This window comes from Hyaena hyaena, unplaced genomic scaffold (genome assembly GCF_003009895.1).
Source record: "Hyaena hyaena isolate Hyena2069 unplaced genomic scaffold, ASM300989v1 scaffold_28, whole genome shotgun sequence".
NCBI lineage: Eukaryota > Metazoa > Chordata > Mammalia > Carnivora > Hyaenidae > Hyaena > Hyaena hyaena.
In genome coordinates, this window is record NW_024080660.1 from 3,913,041 (window position 1) to 3,932,896 (window position 19,856).

Below are 19,856 nucleotides of genomic sequence, written 5' to 3' on the forward strand. Positions count from 1 at the left end.
AGGCTGGGGCCTGAGCCTCGTCTGCCCTCCTTCGTCTCTTGCAACGGCTGAGGGTCCGAGCTCCTGCTAGACCCTGAGGAAGGTCTGAGGGAATGGGGGCCCCCGGAGTTGCCGTGGCCTGGCATGTGGAACCAGGGGGCTAGGGTGGCAGTCAGGACTCCAGGCTTTGAGGGGAGGGGTGTCCTGAGCTCCCCTCCCCACCCCGCCCACTCCCTTGGAGAACTGGAGGAATGAGGATGTTTTCTCCAAGGCAGTGAGATGGTGCCTGCAGATTAAGTCCTTTGGTGCAGGTGGTGGCCGGGGCCGGAGGGGCACAGGATGGTACCTGGGGGGGCCCCCTGTTCCAGCCATTCCTGCTCACCACTGCAACACCGTCTCCCACGCGGTGACATCAAGGCCCCAGGAGGCTGGAAACGAAGCTGCCTTCACAGTAGTTATCTCTGCCCTCAGCTCCAGAGGTGGCTCTGAGAGGAACAAGGAGGAGGGGCACTGCCATTCGGTTCTCGAGAAGGCCCCGCACGCGCCTGACCCCACGGTAGCCCAGCCCCAGGTGGGACTAGGCCACATCCTCCAGGAGGACCCTTCCTGGGCTTGGTACTGCTCTGCCTGGGGGCCGGGCCACACAGGATCACCATGACCTTGAAGGCCCCAGCTGCTGGGGCCAGCTCAGCTCCAGCGGTTGCCATGGCAGCTGGTACTTTTCTCGGCAAAAGCCAAACAGCCAGAGTCTACCTGGCAGGCGGCCACTGCTGCTACCGCTCTTAAGGGCACCGGGTACCTTCTGGGGGCCCGTGGAAACAGCACATGTGTAGCAACCGGTGCTGCTCCGAGGGGCAGCCCCACGCCCCTCTGAGTACCTGCTCTTCTGCCCCCCGGGCCTCCTGAGAAAGTGACACGGCAGACCCAGAAATCACCGTTGTGGGCTAGCTGGCAGGGCAGCAACCCCCTTCCCCCTCAACAGCCAGCGCCAGCCCAGGAGGGGGTCCAGAGTGCCCCCGATCCAGGGTCCCACTGGTTCACCACCTGCCTGGAAGCCACAGCCTAGCTCCCTTTCCTGGTGTCACCTTCTTCTAGCAAGATGCTCGAAGGTAGAAAAGCAGTGGAACTTACCATCCCTGCCCAGGTCTCTCCCAAGCCAGGAGCCCAGGCCTCAGGGAAACAGGTGCATGGAGACCAGGGTGGGAAAGACCCTGAGGAAGCGGGTTGCAACCCCCGTCGCCCTCACTGCAGGAGAACTAAATCATACCCCCTACATCACATTCTCGCCATAGGCACTCAGACACCAGAGCGATCCAGAAATGGCCATTTTTTTAATGCAGAAAACCATGATAATTTACAAATGAGTCACTTTCTGGGTCAGAGCCAGGAGGCCGTGAGGGCTGAAAGGAGGTGGCAGCCGTTGAGAAGCCGGGGCCAGGAGCTCAGCACCTTCACGATCCCTCCGCCACAGGCTCGTGTGCCGGGGCGAGCCCCGGAGGTTCCCCGGCCCCTGCCTCTTAACCCCCACTAATGTCCTAGTGGGGAGACCTTGGGTCAGTGTTAGGACAGAAGGTAGAGAGACAAATCCTTGGAACTGCCGGCCTGGAGGGCAGGGGAGGGGACAAGGGGGGAGGCTGCTGGCACAGTTGGCCACCCCGCTCTTTGCTACGTCCCCCTCCGGCCCAGCATGAAGCAAAGCTGGGCCAGGGAGACCCAGGACGGCACCGCTCCCTTGCCTTCCCTCCTGGCAGGTGGCAGGGGGACTGGACACACACAACAGAGCAAAAAGGGCATGGGAGGGGGAGCACAGGTCCCAGGGCTGAGGTTTGGGAAGGGGCTGACTGGATCTGGCTTGGAGAAAGAGAAGGATCTCAGGTGAGGCGGCTCTGGGGGGAGCCGTCAAACCCAGTTCTAGACCATCCCCCCAAGATATGTACATCCATCTGTCAGAGTTGGCATGATGCTGGTTTGGGTTCAGCACCTCCCACGTGGGGCAGGCAGGGGGAGATGGGCTGGAGGCTCAGGGCACTGGAGGTAGAAAGGAGCCCTCCCACCTTCCCCTTCCCCCTAAGCCAGGAAGGTCAAAGACACATCTAAGGCAGCCCAGATTCCAGCATGGCCTGAGGCCGGGAATGCTGGGCTTCCCAGGGGTCGGTGTGGTCCAGGCCCCTGCTGACTACAGGCACTTCCCCAATCCTCCCCTGGCCCACTGCCCCCCAAGTCTGGCAAGGTGAAGGGGACCCCTAGAGCTGGTTCCTATCAGCCCCTCCAAACAAAAGAATGTGGTCTCCGGCAGCATCCACTGGGGGCTGGCAGCAGGGGTGGAGCCGTCTCCCTGGACACCCACCTGTCCCCTCTCCCACCTCGTCCGAGGGTGTGGACCCCGGAGCAGAAGGGAACCCTGGAGCACAGGTCCAGCCAGGCACGGGTAGGGGAGAGATAGGGAAGCTGGTCACTTTGGCATCTCCAAGGCTGACACCTGGGGCTTCACCTTGAAGTACTGGTGGAATCGGATCACTGCGTACCTGTCAGAAGACCAGAGAGAGTGTCTGGGGTGAGAAGGGAAGCCACTGGGCCCTGGTGGGAGCACTCACACCCTGAGGAAGTCTTACCAGCTCAACCCCAGGGCAGGCGGATTTGTGTTTTTTTTGGTTTTGTTTTTGAGTTCAGCAGTGTTAACATTTATATTGTTATGCAACAGATCTCTAGCACTTTTTCATTTTGCAAAACTGAAACTCTACCCCTGAAACAGCAACTTCCCCTCTCTCCCTCTTCCCAGCCCCTGGCAACCACCACTCTCTTTTTTAATTTTAAGTAGACTCCACGGCACATGTGGGGCTCAAACTCCCAACCTTGAGATCAAGTTCTATTGAACTGAGTGTTCCCTACCCTGTTTCTATAAACTGGAGTTAGTTATGTCACATAAGTGGAATCCTACACTATTGGTCTTTTGGGGACTGGTTTATTTCACTCAGTACAATGTCCCCAAAGTTGATACATTGTAGCACATGACATGAGTTCCTCTCTTTAAAAGGCAGAGTAGAAGTCATGGCACGTGTGTCTACATTTCTACCACATTTCGTTTGTCCTCTGGGCGTGCAGGTAGCTCTTTGACACCCTGCTTTCAATTCTGGCTACGTACCCGGTGGTGAGAATGTTGAATCGCACGGGAACTCTATTTTTAACTTTTTGAGGAAGCACAGTCTTGTTTTCTCCAGCAGCTGCACTGGTTTACGTTCCCACCAGCAGTGCCCAAGGGTTCCAATTTTCTTCCTTCTCACTGACACTTGTTTTCTGAGAGCAGCCATCCTGACGGTGTGCGATGACAGCTCACGGTGCCTGTGTTTTTGCATTTCTCTAACTATTGTGGACACTTGGGAAGCCGGGGTCATGATTCTTTTCCAGCTGGGGGTGGGTGGGGAGGGAAGGGCAAGAAGCCTGGACCAGAATGGAGGACGAAATGACTCCCGGTCCTTAGGGACACCCGTACCTTACACGGTGGAGCCAGCGGTCAATGTTCAAGGGTGGTTTCAGCACAGACCCTCCTCCATCCCTGAAGGAGGTCTGCTATCCCACACAGTAAGCACTAAACCCCCAGTGACCTCACGGAGCCACTTCCGCTCTTGGGAACTCTAGTTTCCTTTGTTACAGAATGGACAGTTCCAGCACCAGGCTCCGTGGCTACGAGCGCTGGCAGGAGAGCAGGGGCAGTAGAAGCGGTCGGAGGATGTAGTAGGGAAGGTGGTCTCCCACCAGGCAGGAGCGGAGGGTTCGAGAACTATATTCAGAGCACTGCTCTGGGCTCATGTGCTTCCCCTAGAGTGGTGCTGGCTACGGGGTGGCTGGAATGGGAACAAGTTAGTGCAGAGGACTGGACTTTGGATGTTCTCTCTGGCCTGTCCTTTGCCCCCATGCCCACTGCTCAAGCTCTCCTTTCCCCCCACTCTCTGCTGCCCCGGCTCGTCCCCTGCACTCACCTGAGGAAATCAAAGTCGATGGTGGAGAACTGGTTCTGGATGAGGGCCCAGAGTGCCCAGAAGAAGTGAGATGCCTGGAAACAGAGCAGAGTGAGTGAACAGGGTAGTCACCCACTGGCTGTAATGAACCCCAAGCCGCTAGAGGAAAGTCACTTTGGAAGACACAGAAGTAGTCTGCTGGTGGAGACACGATGGCGTCTCCCCAGCACAAGCCACGGGGACAATCCTGGAGGTCAAGTCACTGACAGCGTTTGGGGGCTTCACACCTTTGGGGAGAAGGTGGAGTCAGTTCTACTGTCCCGGGAAGGGCTCGGCAGGGTGGCTCCAGAGCCCTCAGCTTGTACCCCAGCCTAAGCAGAATGCCATCCCTGGCTTCTCCCCTGCCCAAGGGAGTCTCCTGGGGTCAAGGCCAAGGTATCCAGGATGAAATGAGCCCGTGCACCAGAGCACAGGCCCAGTCCCACGATCATCAGGAAGACCTCCTTAACTGACCTCCACCCCTTTCCCTCTTTTGTCAGGAGGTGGGTCGGGTTGGAAAAGGAGTGTAGATGTGTGAGCAAGAAGCCCCGAGTCCGGGCTTCGAACTAAGTGTTCAATTGCTCTTCCCACGGCCAGTAGCGCCCTCAGGGCCAGGCCACCCCAGGCTCAAGAAGCCAAACAAAGTGCAGTGACATTACTATCCCAGGACAGGGCCTCCTACCCCCACCCCGTGTCCAGCTTGCTCTGGAGTTGGCTATATAGCCCCTGCCTCCACTTTGCAGGGCTCTAAGGGGGATAGACAATTAACAAGTACAAAGGATTACTAAAACACTGTAGCAAGAGAAAGGCTAAGGGGAACAGTTAGGGAACATGACTGGATCATAACCAGAAAGGCAAAAATGGAACAGAGGCAGAACCTGATGGGCAGTTTTTGTGCCAACGAGGGAAACGGATGAGGCACTCCAAAATGACCGGTAAAGAAAGATTCTACTTAAGTTCCACTGATGTTTTATGAAACCCAGGGCAGTGGGCTTCTCTTCTTGCTTATACATGGCTGACATAACTGAGACTGGCTGGCCATCCCCTGGGTGCACCCCATGGAGACCTGGCATGAATCAGGGACCCTGGGTAAATGCCACTCAAAATCAGCTCAGGACCACGTGAGGAAGAAGAGCCTGATGGGAGAGGCTCACACAGAGCTCTGAGCCCACAGAGGCAGTTAACAAGGAGGATTAGAACTGATGTTCTTTGGTGTCTCCAAAGGCAAAGGAAAAAAAAAAAAAAACATTTAACTGCAGCATGAAAGGCTAAAGTTAGACACTAGAGAGAACTACTTATCCAAATGAGAGAATTGCTAAATAGGAAGCTGGGATCTTTCTTGGAAGTCTTTCCCCGGGAAGAAGAGAAAGACCTGATGGGGTAGGAAAAAGCAGGGAATGGGGTGTCTCGGTATTATTGGGATGCCCAAGGGAGCATCTAGGTGGGGTTCAGGATCATATGCTGGGGCCCCAGAACCTCACGGCTAACCCTGGGCCCTGCTTCCTCCACCACAGGCTGTGAGGGTAAGAACTGGGGGTGGGCCCCTCCTCCCAGCCCTGCCCTCCCCTGGGCTCAGGCACTCACCAGGGCAAACTTGTTGACTTGCACATAGAGCCTCTCCACCTCGCTGGGGGTCACAGCCATCCCCTTCTGTGCCTGTAGGTAGTAGCGCAGCCACTGCAGCTGGGTGTCCCGCCCGGGGTACCGGCAGTAATCGACCTCGTTCACACCTGATGGGGGAGGGGCCGCGCAGCAGTGGCTGGGAGACGGGCCCACCTGGGGGGGGTCCTTCAGCTCAGCCAGGGTTCCCTGCCCCCCACAAAACCTCCATGTACTTTACCCTCCGGGGCTAGGAATACAGCCTCTTGACCACCAATCTTAGCTAATCTGTGCAGCTTTCCGTGTGCGGGAGGAAAGCACAGAGGCTGACTGGTTGAAGGGCAAAGGCACAGTCTTGGGTGTGCCAGCCCCTCCCTCAAGATGGCATCACTGTACCCAGGTGCCCTTCACAGAACTAGGCCCCACAGGAGGTGCTCAGTCACAGCACCGCGTCTGTAGCCTCACGTTCGGTCTGTTGCAAACTCAACCTGCACAAGGCCTCCCCTCCCGCTGGCCTGCGTCTCCTCTTGGTGTCTCAGACCCTGCTTCCTTGACCAGTGCTGAGCTCTGGCCGCCTAAAACCATCACCTAGAGAGCTTGGTAAAAACAGATTTCCCGGGCATCACTAGCCCCTCTCCAATTCTCTAGATGACTCGGAAGTGCATCAGGGCTTGGAACCGGATGGCTTCGATTCCTTCTGGTCCTGCCCTTCCTTGAGTCCTCAAGCTGCCAGTCCAATCCACACCAGCCATATCCTGGGCATGGTGGCAAAGGCCTTGGCTTCAGAGCTGGGACCGAAAGGAGCAGTTAATTTACAACCAAACCGGGCCACCTTCCCCTTGGTCTCTTCCTCTCCTTTCCTTGTCTTTCCCAAGTTTCCCTCCTCTTCCTCGAGAAACACACAGTGTCTTGGGGCCCCAAGAGTAGGGTTAGAAAATCTTGCAGAGCTGGAGAAACTAAGGGCCAGGAGACGAAAGCTGCAGCCGGGTCACAGATCCAGTGAGAGGGGGAGTTCAGAGTTGGAACTCTTCTCTCCTACTTCCCGGTACTGGGTCTCCCTGCTCCCAAGAGCTCAGGATCTCCCCGCCTGGCTCCCAGTCTCATTCCCTGCCTTCTTCCTTCCCCCCCCACCCCGTGCTAGGATCTTCCTCCTTCATTCTCAACTTGGGAGCAGGATGCAATCTGCCCCTTTGGGGAAATTCCAGCTGGACTTTGTGCGGTGGTTGACGAGGGCTTAAAATGCTTAAGAGATCCTTCTGGAAAGGCCAGTGGGTCTGGCAGCTAGAGCACTCACAGGCCCAGGGCCCTGCCGACACTGGCCTCTGCTCTGTGCCACACCCCACAGCACAGCTGCCCTGCCCAGCTGATGCCCCATCATCTCTTGGAGTCGCAGATGCATCTGGTGGCCACCCTGGGGAGTCCTACACTCAGGTACAATCAGAGCTGGTCACCTGGGGGTCTTGAAGGGACACAATAGTCCAGGCTTGGGCACAGGAGGGTCTGAGGCTGGGCTGGGTGGCAGCTTGACCGCTGGCCTGGGTGTGCCTCACCTGTCCTAAGGCACAGGGGCTGAACACATAGTGCTGAGCACCCCACAGAGTCAGCCTGATGACGTCCCTGCAGCCCTAGTGTCCAGCTCCATCCTGGAGATGCCTCTTTAGCCCCGTCAAATTAACAAGCCCTCAAGCTGGAAAAACCTGCCCCACTCCCTTTACACAAATGATTCTATTGTACATGCTGTGCCTTTACTGAACAATTAGCCCCCCCACCACGAAACACCCCTCATCCAACCTGCATTCCTGTGCCAGTCTCCCTTAGCGCTGCAAGGCTTTCCAGCCTGACAGCAGCAGTCAAGGCCGATATGATGCCATGTGCTGCACTAGCGTATCTCACACTGATGCTATGAAGCAGGTGCTATTAATATCTCCACCTTACAGAGGCACAGAGAAGGGAAGTGACCTGTCCGAGGGTCACACAGTCGTAAGCAAGAAAGCCAGGATTTGAACTTGGACAGTCAAGTTACAGAGTGTATACCTTTAACTAGTTCCACCTAGATTATTCTCATCAGGCCACTAGCTTATTCTGCTTCGGATCTGCATGTGGGAGCCTTATTCACAGCTGTGCAGAAGGAAGCCTGGGCAGGGGGGCAAGCAGAGGCCCAGCTGGCATGGGCTGTGTCTGCCCAGAGGAAGGAGTCTTTTTTTTTTTTTTTTTTTAAAGATTTATGATTTTTTAAAAAGATTTTTAAGTAATCCTCTGCACCCAGTCCTCAAACTCACAACCCCAAAGTCCAGAGCCACAACCCACTCACTGAGCCAGCCAGGTGCCCCAGGTTGTTTTTTTTTTTTCTAACTCACACACCAAGCCAAGTATTATTAGAGATCCCACAGACGGCACATTTTCCTGATTTGTACCAAACTGCCATATGGGCTATAGCAGGGGTCTGCTGTGTGTCTGTGGGTTCTGGGCGCCCCCCCCCCCATGAGACCTGGAGCCCCTCCTTCAAGGCAGGGTGTACCTCCCCCCAGACGAGTTGTGAGATTTTGGAGGACGGGGGCTGTTAAGCCTCCACCCAGCAAGGACACAGCCCCCTCCCCTCCTCACCGTGGACCTGGCCTTCCTTCATAAGGAAGGTAACTTGGACAAGGACCAAATGGTAATGAATACCCTTCTCACCTGCAAACTCATTGAAATGGTTGCCAATGTCAAAAGCTTGGTAGTTGTAGCCGGCGTATTCATAGTCAATGAACCGTACGTGGCCTAGGAGGTAGAAGAGACGAAATGAAGGTTGGTCCCAGGAGACAGGGAAGTGGGGCCTGGTCACGTTTCCACAGGGCTCTGGAATGCACTCGCTGACTCTTGCTGGCCTCTGTAGCAAACTAGCCTAACACACCCTCCTCAGTGGTAATCTTCTGAGCTGTTTGCTTGTCCATCTGCCCTCCCCCCACCCCCGGCTGTCTCTCTCACATAGTGGGGCCTCACGCTCTGCTCACCTAAAGGCATCTGTCCTCAGCATGGCTAAGGACCAGAAGTAAAGGGAAGTACTTCCTATGGGTGGAGCTCTCATTAGGAACACAGGAAGGTTCTGGCACCATGAGGGCTTAGGCCACCCCAGATGTCCTCAGAACCCCAAATGTCAGAGGGGATGGCTCAGGTGTCCTAACATTGAGGACCTCTGCAAATCATGATTTTGAGTTCTTTTCCGGCAGAGTTTTCTAAGTGGAAACTTGTTTCCTTTTTTTTTATGTTTATTTTTGAGACAGAAAGAGCACAAGTGGGGGAGGGGCGGAGAGAGAGGGGGACAGAGGATCTGAAGCAGGCTCCACGCCAACAGCAGAGAGCCCGATGCGGGGCTCAAACTCCCGAACCACGAGATCATGACGTGAGCTCAAGTTGGACACCTAACCGACTGAGCCACCTGGGTGCCCCCTTTTCTTAATCACTGTAAGATCTAAACTAGAAGTTCTCCTTTTGCTGTCCAAGTGCCAGAACCCTGAAGGCAGCTGATCAATCAGCCCGAGCCTGTGCTGCCCAGACAGAGCCAGGGAGCTGTACCTTTGGTGCTGTCATAGATGATGTTCTTGCAGAGCAGGTCGTTGTGACAAAACACCACAGGGGAATCCAACTGGGAGAGGTGCTCCTTCAGCCAGGCCAGCTCCCGTTCCAACACCTCCACCTTGGGGACATCTGCAGAAAGGCTGGGCAGTGGCAAGAAAGGTGGCCGGTGAGGGGAGGGCTGATAGGAGACAGGTAGGTACTTGGCCTCAGGAGCCTTGAGCTCTGGCCTTATCATGACCGTTTACTGCTGAAGGGCCCTGGACAAATGGCTCACCCTTCAGACTCTCACTTTTGTCATCTGTAAAATGGCAGGAAGGCTTCCTGGCCTCCTGACTTCCAGTAGTTATGCTAAGAGGCTTATTAAATCATGGGCGTTCAGAACATTTTGCAAAGCGTAGATGTCCCCGATTCCATGGCATCCCTGCTACTTCGTGAAAGGGACAGGAAGGTAAGGAAGGGGGCAGAGAGAGAGGACAGGAGGGGAAAATGACTGCCCGCATTCGATTACTCCAGACTCAGGCAACGAGGGCGGAGGGGAGAGCTGCCAACAGGCCTGCTCTCCGCGTACTGCGGAAGATTCCTAGGGAAAGGTGTAGCTCTCTCCAAAACAAGACTCTGGGGGCGCCTGGGTGGCTCAGTGGGTTAAGTGCCTGACTTCGGCTCAGGTCATGATCTCACGGCTCGTGGGTTCGAGCCCTGCGTCAGGCTTTGTGCTGACACCTAACTCAAAGCCTGGAGCCTGCTTCAGATTCTGTGTCTCCCTCTCTCTCCGACCCTCCCCTGTTCATGTGGTCTCTCTCTCTCTCTCTCTCAGAAATAAATAAAACATTAAAAAATAAAAATAAATAAATAAATAAAACAAGACTCTGTGTGGAGGCGCCACAGGGCCCGGCAGAGGGGCTGGCCCACCGGCAGTCTTGAGGAGGCAGAGGTACGCCCTGGCAGGTCTCCCTCCCTCTCTAGCGGCTGGTGTCACAGGGGGAAAGGACCAGAGAGCCCATAAAGTCTAGCTACTCAGCTCACAGAGAGACCACTCAGGCCCACTTAAGAAAGCAAACAAACGGCATCTTGGCTCACTCCTACAAGACCAAGGGAATATTACGGCCTTTCAACCCAGCACTCGCTCTGTGGTTCCCCAGTGACTTGTCCCTTCCACCTTAAACTATGAGTGTGCGCTTCCTTGACCCAGGCCATGCTGGGCACACACGGGCGACTGGAGGGCAGGAACAAAGATGACAGAGGCCACCCCTCCTCTGCCCTGCCCCATCCCACGGCACGGGACGCATCAAGGCTGAAGGAAGCACGTGTTGAGGAATGAATGAATGGGTCCATCAGGGCTGGTAGCAGAGGCCATGCCCTCGTTGGTGAGGGCACCCTGTGCCGGGTTGCTCTGAACTTTGGTCCCCAGGAAGCACACAGGTCTGTGTACACTGAAAAACCAAATAGTACAGCCCTTAAAACCCTAGAACCACCAATGGGTGGAAGGGAGGAGGCTGAGGTTTTCTCTCCTGTTCTAACTCCGTGTATCTCCTGTTTGCTTTCTGATCCAGGGCAGAGTACGTGCAGGAAGAGGGGGATGGGATATGTCCTCCTGATCCTCCCAAAGGATGCCCATCACTCCCTCACCTGGTCCAGAGGCCGAGACATGGCAAAGAGCACTGAGCAACTGAGGCGTCCCCCTGTCCCCCTGGAGAAGGACGAATGGCAGGCTTCCCCCCAGGCTTCAAGAAGGTCAAAGCTAAAGAGGATCCTGGCCCTCTAGTCAACTCAGGCTCCTGGACAGACAGAAGCGCTCCAGCTTCCAGAAGTCTCTTGCATAGCTGAACTCTCTTCCTCCTCACCTGAGCGAGGCAGTCCCCAGCCTGTCTGTGGATCCAAAATCAAGCTGAACCTCCTAACTGCGAGGGCCTCAGTGACCCGTCAGAGGCTCTGCGAAGGCCACTCTGAGTTGGGGCCGATCTGTTACGGGGGTGATCTGGGGGAGGCCTTCCTCTTCCTCACTGGAGTTTATCTGTGCCGACTGGTCTGCATAAGACACGTTTCAATCTTAACTCTCCTTAAGAAGATACCTTTTAAGATTTCTCCCCCCTTGGTTCAAGACCATCTAAAGATAAGAATTAGGAGGCTTTCTTTGATTTGGAAAGGTCCCAGCATGAACATCTTCGACATCTAAGATACCTGCTGCCCAGGCCCTGACCTCTGCCCAACCCCCACCTTACCTACCCCAAGGCCAGGCAGATGGTTACTGTGGGAACGATCCAGGCCTTCTATCTCCCCGGGCAGCCTCCCTCGGGCAGCCTCCCTCGGCTGCCCCTGCTTCCCTCCCGAGAACTTGAAATTCTGCCAGCTTTGCCACCTTCAGCCCTGACACCACTAGACCCTTTCAAGGCTGTGTGGTTGGCAGAATAGTAACCACCACATCATAGAAACTGTCACGCCTCAGGCAGACTGTCCCCTAAGAGACAGCAGGAGGGGGATGCAGGGGCTGGGGGGGCCCCCAGGGAAGCCTGAGGGTTCCTCCTGATGAAAAGACTGCTCCCTGCCAAGTGTCCTCAGCTCTCAGGATCAAGGTGCAGAAACGCACCACAGTGGGCTACGTGTTGGCGTTTCCTGGCTCATCTCCTTTGCCCTGATAGCACCCAGTCCCCCCAAATCTCTTCCAGATGCCCCCAAAGCAGTGATCGCCTCCCGTTCTCCCAGCCACCCCAGACACCTCTATGCCCAACCAGGTACCAAAACTACCAAATCAACTCCAAGTCCCTAACTCACCCTCCATTTTCCATCCTCCCACCCCCACAACAAGAAGCTGCCCCAGGACAATGTTCCTAAAAACGTGGTGCCTTGATGCCCTGCCTCAGAATCACTCGAGGAATCTGTCAAAGGCAGAATTCTAGGGTCTAATGCAAGACCTTCCAATCAACGTCCAAGGCTGGCCAGGAATCTGTGCTTAACAAGTGCCCAGGGGAACGCTATGCTCAAACGCAGGGAGGCCTAGTCCTAGATCTTCCGCATTCAGTTACAACGCTCCCAGAGCTGGTCGCCACCCTCAAATTCCTATCCCTGCTTCCGCAAATCCCACCTGATGCTGCGCTCTACAACCCGGGAGGGCTTTCCTCCTAAACCACAGTCGTGGTCCTTGGCTCAATGACTTCCCCCTGCCTGCTAAATGAAATCCTGGCTCCTTAACCTGGCATGGGAGAGCACTTCCACTCTAGCTCCAACCCACCGCTGCGGCCCCACCTCCCACAGCCCTTCCCAATCCCTCCCAAAGGCCTGTGCAACCACCCTCAGCCACTCATCACCCATGAGCCAAGTGTAATCCCCCACCTCCTCCAGCCCAAGTGGCCTCCCTTCCCAGCTCTGCCCGCTACCTGTGCCCTGCTTCTCCCTGCATGCGTTATACACTTGCCTTCTTTTGTAGCTGTGCACAGGCAGGTCCTATGTACCCTTGCTCCTTCCTATGTTTCCTAAGTCCCTTGAGGGCAGGGCCAATGTCGCATCCGTGGATTTCATTCTTTTAAATCCCTGTCAGTGTTTGGGAAATGCAGGACTAAACCTGGGTTATTACCCTGCGAGTGGAGCTCAAGGGCTTCGTCTTGTCCTGGTCACTGCTCAGCACTACCCACGTGGGACAGGTTAGGGTGGGCACCGTCCCCAAATGAGGCTCTGGGTAAGTTAAACAGCTTGATTTGCCCAAGGTCAAAGGCATGACAAGAGCAAAGGTAGTTGGTCAGTTCTTCTCCGGGGCCCACTCCCGACAAGGTCACCCTTGGAGGTTACAAAATGACAGTACAGTCAAAGGAAGCTGAGGTGGCAAGGGTCATGCCCAAGTGCCCGGGCTGGACTCTAGCCCTTGAGCTGCCACTGACCTTGGACAAGTCCCATCCCCTTCTCCAGGCCTCGGCTTTTCCATCTGTCAGATGATGATCAGAGGGTCCTGTTGACTTAGATGCCCCAGGATCCTGCTCTCCACTTGCTGTTTCAGTCCTAAGGGGGTAGGCCTTGTCCCAGAGGGAACATTTGGCATGGAAGGCCCGAATGTGGGCCATCCTGGGCAAACAGTGCTAAAGCAGCGCTTGGTAATTATTAAGTGGGAGGATCCAGATAAACTCATGCGTGCGTGTATGTGTGTGTGAGACGGAGGCACGTGATTGGGATAGAGTTAATTACTGTCTCGTCATCTTAGAGGAGGGAAGGAGATACCCTCCCCCCAACCTCTTCTGTACCCCAACCCCCCGAACCTCTGGAACAAGGGTGATGTACCACCCAGCAGGGAACGGGGAGGGATCAGAGACGGACTACTGCCTTAGCTGGGGAGAGGCAGTGTTGGGATGGGTGGAGTACTTCCTTCCTTGGAAAGAGCAGTAAGGAAACTACCAGCTGTCAGTTTGAATAAGGTGGGAAGTAGGGTCTCCAGAGGCACATGGGGATAAGAGGTGTCCAGGCAAATAGCAGATTTCTTGGTGTCCCAAGGGCTTGTCAACTGATGAGTTGAGTTCTTCTGACTGATTGTGAACTCAGCCCCACCCCATTCTCAGGGGCCTGGCCTCTCCCTACTGGCTGCTCAGGAATCAGCTTCCATAGAAAAGGCCCTGGGCTGGGAAACAGAGCCCTGCCCATGACCAGCCCCCTGACTGAGCCTCAGTTTCCTTTTAGGTAAAGGAGGACACGGTCGCTAACCCTGGTCTCTACTGCAACCAGAAGACTCGAGGAGAAATAAACACTCAGGCATAAAGCTGGGGATCTGAGTTCCTGAGATCCAGTCAATCGGCCCAACTCTGCTTAGAGACAGACTGAGCAGTCAGGACTGAGCCCCTCAACCTCCTGGTGGGGTGGGGTGGGGTGGGACAGGACGGAGCCCAAAGAATGGCGGCGGGATCATATTAAGGCCGTGGAGACAGCAGCAGCCTTGCACCCTCCCAGCTCTTTGTACCTGGGGTTGATCTCGTTCTTCACAAGGGTGAAATAATTGTGCATCTTGTGCCAGAGGGTGGGCTTAGGCAGGCTGCCGTTGGCGTGGATGGTGTGAATCTTTGCCATTTCTAAGGCGATTAGCCTACAGCAGAAAACAGGAAAGGGTACAGTATCAGCATGGGGCAAACCCATCCCAGATCAGCCCCTCAGGACCAGAAAGGGGGCCTCCAGGGTCCACAGTGGGGGCTAGCCAGAGAACTGAGTCTGGAACGATTACAGATCCTTTAGGAGCTTTTGCTCCCCCAGAAGGCAAGTCTGGGCAGAAGGCATGAAAAGGAGATAAGGCCTTTGGCCCAGCAGCGCCTTTCCCAGAACCTAAAGCTGGGGCTGCCTCAGGGAGCAGGAAGGCAAAGCAGTGGGCCATTGGCCACAGGTCAATGACCCTGCTCCACCCCCAAGGTTGACTACCCACAGCAACCCCTGGGGACAGAGGGGTCACCCGGGGGTGGGGGGAGAGGCCCTCCTCCCCCCTTGGACTCTGATCCATGCCCACAGGGGCGGGGGAGGTGAATGCAGGGCACCGAGGGATCAGGGACTGGTGATGCCAGGCAGGGAAGAAATGCCTGCCTCTTATCAGCCTGGCCAAGGTGGGGAGGGGAGCCGGACGGCCCAGGGCAGCCCCTTCCTCTGCGGCAGGGAGTTGATGCTGGCGGCTGGGTGCCAAGGACGCAAAACAAACCAGCGTTCTATTTTCAAGTTCTCCTGTGGACATTATCCAAGGTCCCGGGAGAGGAGGAGGGGGCGGTAGGGAAGGCTGCTGGGAGAGGGTGGGGGTAGATGGAGGACTGGCCGGTCAGAGAGGGAGGGCCCTGATAAGGACCCCAGCGTCTGAGGCCCTGCATCCCAGCTGGGCTCCCCTAGTCCTCTGCCAGCTCTCCCTTCTGGAGCCCCACCCCCCACCCGGCTGCCAAGCCTCCAACATTCAAGCTTCCTTCGCCTCTGCCTGTTGCTCGAATAATAATCACTGGGAAAGACAACAAAGGCATTGGCTGTTTGAAACCTTGTTACTGAGCTGTTCCAGGGACACCCCTCCCCTTGCCAGGTCCTGGGAAGGGGCAGGCCCTCACCCAACAGGATAACAGGGCAGTCTAGGGGCTCCTCCGGAAGCCCCCAAGGCTCCCACCTCCTAAAGGGTGGAGGGGGCAGGGGGCGTGGCCACCACCGGGTGGGTGGGAGATGAAGGCTGTGCTTTCAGAGACCAGAGGCCCTGGGGCAGGAGGGAGCCCACCAGGGTTTAGGCGAGCAGGGAAACAGACCTGAGACCCTAGCCTTCCCTTCCCAAAGGAAGATTCCGACTAGAGCATGAACAGAGCCTTTCCTTGAATATCAATAGGGCTGTTGTCTGGAAAAGCAATGAAAGTAACCTCAACACTCAGCATTTTTATGCTGCAAAGCCCCAGCAGGCAGAGGTTAGGAGATGGGGTTCAGGAGACCACGGGCAAGTGGCTCCCCAAGGCCAGTCCCTCTTTGCTTTTCCCTCAGATATCCACCTTCACTCTAGTAAGGTAATGGTCTATCCTTGGAAAATCATCAGGGGAGAGCCTACCTCCTACACCTATCCCAACTTCTGGCTCTCTCCCAAATGTAAGATTGATATCGAACCTAAATCCATCTTCAATCTTCCTTACAGCGATCTTTGCTTCCATGAGAGAATGAGTCACGGCACCAGATTCATAGAGGTGGCCGGAGACTGGGAGTGAGGACCTGCCAATCTTTGAGCTTATTTACACAAGACAGAAGGGGGGTGGGGATGGACAGGGTGGGAGAAGCCAGGCCACGATTCCCTGGGCCTTCTCCCTGCTCTGACCTCCTATCTTCAGGCTGTTTGGTCAGCTGGAGCCTGAGAAGACCACTGTGCAGGTCTGTATGTCTCCCTACCTACAGACAGACAGACTCAAACACATACAACATACAACTTGATGTAATTATCCCAGGGTCGGACCAGCCCCAGAGGCAGTGCTCTGGGGAAGGCACCTCAGAGTCCCTTCAAAGTCCCTTGAGGGCCTGCCAGGGGTTCTCTGCAAATAGGGCCAGGTGCACTTACTTGGGGTTAACTGGTAACAGGTGAGGAAGCAAAGAAACTTCTTGGTTTATTCTCCAGGTGGGTTTTATGGTTTCTCCCTTGGTGTTCGGAAGGAGGGGACAGGAGTGATCTCAGGGATCCCAGGCAGACCCCTGTGATGTGCTGCTGTCCCCAGTATCAGGAGTCAACCTCTACCTGCCTGGGACCTTGCTCTAGTCTGAACGCTCTGTACGTGGGTGTGGCACGGGAGGGAGGAAGGTGGATACTCCCTGACGCCCCTGCCCAGAATGGTTAGAGGACAGAAAAGGCACCAGGGCTCTTTCCTCCTTGGTTCTCCCACTTTCAGACCCCACAGAGGCATCCACAGGGCTTAAAGGTTAGGTCCATTTCCCTGGTCCTACACATCCAGGCATTTATGGGAGGGGCTTTCAGGGGAGTCATGGGTTCTTGGGAGCTCCTGGAAGGGAGCCTTGGCAGCTTCCTAACGCCGGGCTCCCACTCTGGCACGGGCCCTGGGAGAAGCGGAGACTGGCGGAGGAGGGATGGTGTCTCCCTGGGCTGCTAAACCAGGCTCACCCTGGAGAGGGCCCATTCTCCTCGCAGAAGGGGAGGGGCAGGAAACCCCGGGCACTCTGGCAATTTAGCTCAGATTTCCAAGGCTCCAAGATGTTCCCAGGTCAGACATGGGGTGGGCAGAGAGCGGAGGCCTGAAGTCAGGAAGCAGAGCCCTGCTGCATTTGGGAACCCCGGTCCTTTGGTCCCAGGGTCACCAAATTCTCACTTGCCACCCCCAAGAGGCAGGTCACCCTTCTAGTGGACACCGCTGAAAATCCACACAGAGCTACCGCCCCCCTCTGCAGAGGCCCCACTCAGGAAGCTGCCCCAGGATTCCAAAGCCCAAGGCCTGAGGACTAGTAGAAATGAATGGTAGCTGAGGCAACCTTCTCACCTGAAGAGCCGAGGCTCCCGGATGTGCTCGGGCCCCAGGGCCATGCCCCGCATGTACTCGTAGCACAGCCCGTTCTGGAAGGTGCAGTAGAGTTTGGGGGCGCAGCCGTGTGCTCGCAGTAGCTGGAAGTTCTTGACCTCATTCTCCCGGTCCACCAGCAGCTCTGTCCGCTCCCCGTACACCCGAACCAGCACACAGTCCCGCATGTCCTCCTCCACGTAGCAGGCCACCAGCTTGTTGGTGATGCCGTCAGTGAAGCGCTAGCAGAGGGAGAGGGGAGCGTAAGCATACGTGGGGCAGGGTCTCTGCTCTTGCCCCAAGACTCCCCAGCTCCAGCACGGGGTGCTCATTTGAATGATTCGCATGCGGAGCACAACTACTACCGCGCAGAAGCCCCCATCCTTCAGCCCTCTCGGGCTGAAGAGTTCGAGAAAGAAAAAAAATAACCACCCCATGCAGCCTCACTTCTCCTGGGTCTGCCTCTAGCGGATGGGACCTGGCGGCAGAGGCATTCCCACACTCCCTGGTGAGTAGAAGTCCCCTCCGCCTTTTCACTCCTCCATCCCTGAAAGAAAACTCAATGGCCAGAATGTGGTCAGGGAAGGTCGGGAGCTGCCCAGGATGTGTACCTTCAACCCAGCTGCCTCTCTGCCCAGACGGAGGGCTCTTTGCTACACTTCTTACCCCATCCAACAGCAGAGGTACGGGAGGTACTCAAGTTGGCACCCACCCAGGGCCTTGGTGGTCAGAGCTCCTTAGGGCCTCGGAGTTCCAAACCAGAAGACAGAAGACCACAAGCTGGGGGAGAACAGACTCTCTGGGTATGGGGACAAGAAGGAACGAACCATGGAATCTATGGGGCTCTAGAGGACATGTGAACCAATTCGAGGTGGGGGAAACTGAGGCCCAGAAAGGAGAGGGGCTGGCTGGTAGCACGCTCAATCAGTGCTGGAATTAACCTCAGACACACCTGATGGCTTGTGAGTCTTAAAACCAAAGTGGGCCTTTTATTTTGAAAATGCCACCCACCCATCCCTCCCCCTACCCCCCAAGGTGTCAGCCTCTGCAGCTGGTCTGGGAACCTGGCCTTTCCCCATCCAGAAGACCTGCCCCTCCAGCATTAAGCTGCAGGTGCCCTGCTCCTGACGCCTTCCTCCCTTCCACAGGCAGCTCCCAGAGGGGCTGGGGGGGTAGGGTGGGCAGGTGAAGACGCTTCAGAGGATGCAGATCAGCTGGGGAGTCGGCCAGAGGCTCCTCGGTGGGAGGCTCTGCCCACATCTGTGTCCCTGAGAATGTGCCCAGCTGGGGGTGGGGAGGCGCCTTGTGTGGGGGTGCTGAGCCCGAGCCCGGGGCTCTGGGGAGGGCTTCCATGCAGCGCTGGGGGCCCCGGGCTATCCAGAATGCCACACGGTGGCTCCAGGGACCGGCAGGAACCGCTCGGAACCTGGAAGGTGCAGGGATGTGTGTGTGTGTGTGTGTGTGGAGGTGGGGGGTGTCCCTTAAAAGTTCCTGCCTCCTCAGGTTTCAGCGCCGGCCGCGCGCGTTCCTCTGGGCGGCGAGGGGCACCCGCGCGCGACGACAGGGGGTGGGGCCCTCGCGCGCAGCACGCTGACGGTGGGCAGGTGGACCTCCGGCGGCCCGTGAGCCCCGGGGGGGGGGGGAGGGGACAGAGGGAGGCGGGAGCCTGGATCTGCTTCGGGACCCGAACAGACGGAGCAAAATAAATGCCCAAGCCACCATTGAAACCCTGCCCTGCGCAGCAGCCGCGCGCCCCTTGAAGCGCCACCCGGAAGGATGCACGGACAGGCGACCACGCATCCCCCCCGCTCCGGCCCCCGACAGGGCCCCAGCCCGGCCCCGCGTCCGCTCCGCTACCTTGGTCCGAACTTGCTCGGGCTTCCAATGCGGCCGCAGCTCCTGGATGAGGCGCAGGGCGCCGGGGAGGATGTCGTCCTGGTCCACGGATATGCCGAAGCAAGGGACGGCGGCGGCCCTCGGGGCGCCCGGCGGCTCCCGGCAGCCCGCGCCGGCCGCCGCCTTCTCCTCCATGCCCCATGAGCACTGCGGGCACGGCGCCTGCCGCCCCAGGTAAAAGGGCGAGCACGGCAGAGGAGCCGAAGGGGGCACAGCCATTCCCAGCAGCCCCACCCCCTCGGAGCCGCCGCGCGAGCGCTAGCCCCTGCGGGGGGGCCCGGCGCGGCGGTGGGAGTGGTAGAGGAGGGGCCAAGGGAAGTCCATGACTCAGGAGCCCGCTGCCCGCTCGGATCGGCGCCCGAAGCCGACCCGGGAACGCCGGGGCCCGCCGCGATTGTGACATCATCACGGGCGGCGGGCCGTGGGGCGGGGGCCCGGGAACGCCCCCCGCCCCGCCCCCGCCCCGGCCCGCGGGCCGCCGCGGGCTCCGCGGCCGCCGCTACCTGGAGCGCGGGGCGGGGGTGACGCCCTCGGGGAGGCCGTGACGCAGGGGGCGGGGCCTGATGTCGCCCCGCCCCGCCCGCCCCACCTCCCTTCCACCCGGGTCCCAGGCCGCGCTGCCGGGGGCTCGCTCACCGGCCTCTGAGCCGGCAGGGTGGCTGGCCTCCTTCCTCCCGCCTCGGAGGGGGCCGCTCTCCCTGGGCAGCCTGGGGCAGAGCCTGGGAAGGCCTCCTCCTGCGCCCCTACTCCAGCCTGGAGAATGGAGATCCGGCTGCCGCCAAGAGGTCGGCTTGGACTCGCCCACTCATGCCCTAGGTCCCTGTCCCCGTCCCTGGACTCCTGAATAAGGAGTCCCCTGCTGCAT

General features: G+C 57.4%; 1 protein-coding gene across 8 annotated transcripts; it reads right to left on the reverse strand.

Annotated features, from left to right (window-relative positions):
* ETNK2 (ethanolamine kinase 2) lies at positions 1–19,410 on the reverse strand. 8 transcript variants are annotated; one of them, XR_005527617.1, is made up of 9 exons: positions 18,953–19,402; positions 17,078–17,337; positions 14,065–14,187; positions 9,129–9,271; positions 8,250–8,333; positions 5,559–5,704; positions 3,957–4,030; positions 2,327–2,504; positions 1–464 (listed from the first exon to the last, which is right to left on the reverse strand). XR_005527617.1 is itself a non-coding variant. In XM_039227500.1 (8 exons), exons 1-8 carry the CDS (start codon positions 19,208–19,210, stop codon positions 2,432–2,434), a joined length of 1,161 nt encoding a protein of 386 aa, XP_039083431.1. In that variant the 5' UTR covers positions 19,211–19,402; the 3' UTR covers positions 1,292–2,431. The 8 variants fall into 8 exon arrangements, 6 of the variants coding, with proteins under 6 accessions (XP_039083431.1, XP_039083436.1, XP_039083433.1 ...); XR_005527616.1 differs by lacking the exon at positions 1–464 and adding an exon at positions 1,292–1,581; XM_039227500.1 differs by lacking the exon at positions 1–464 and having other exon boundaries at positions 1,292–2,504.
* Between the last annotated feature and the right edge of the window lie 446 nt (positions 19,411–19,856).

Coding starts and splice junctions, on each gene's coding strand:
- ETNK2 (XM_039227499.1), bottom strand. CDS start 19,210: ATGGCTGTGCCCCCTTCGGCTCCTCTGCCGTGCTCGCCCTTTTACCTG. Junction 8,334..9,128: donor CATCTATGACAGCACCAAAG/GTACAGCTCCCT, acceptor TCTACCTCCTAG/GCCACGTACGGTTCATTGAC. Junction 4,031..5,558: donor AAGTCAACAAGTTTGCCCTG/GTGAGTGCCTGA, acceptor CTCTGTTTCCAG/GCATCTCACTTCTTCTGGGC.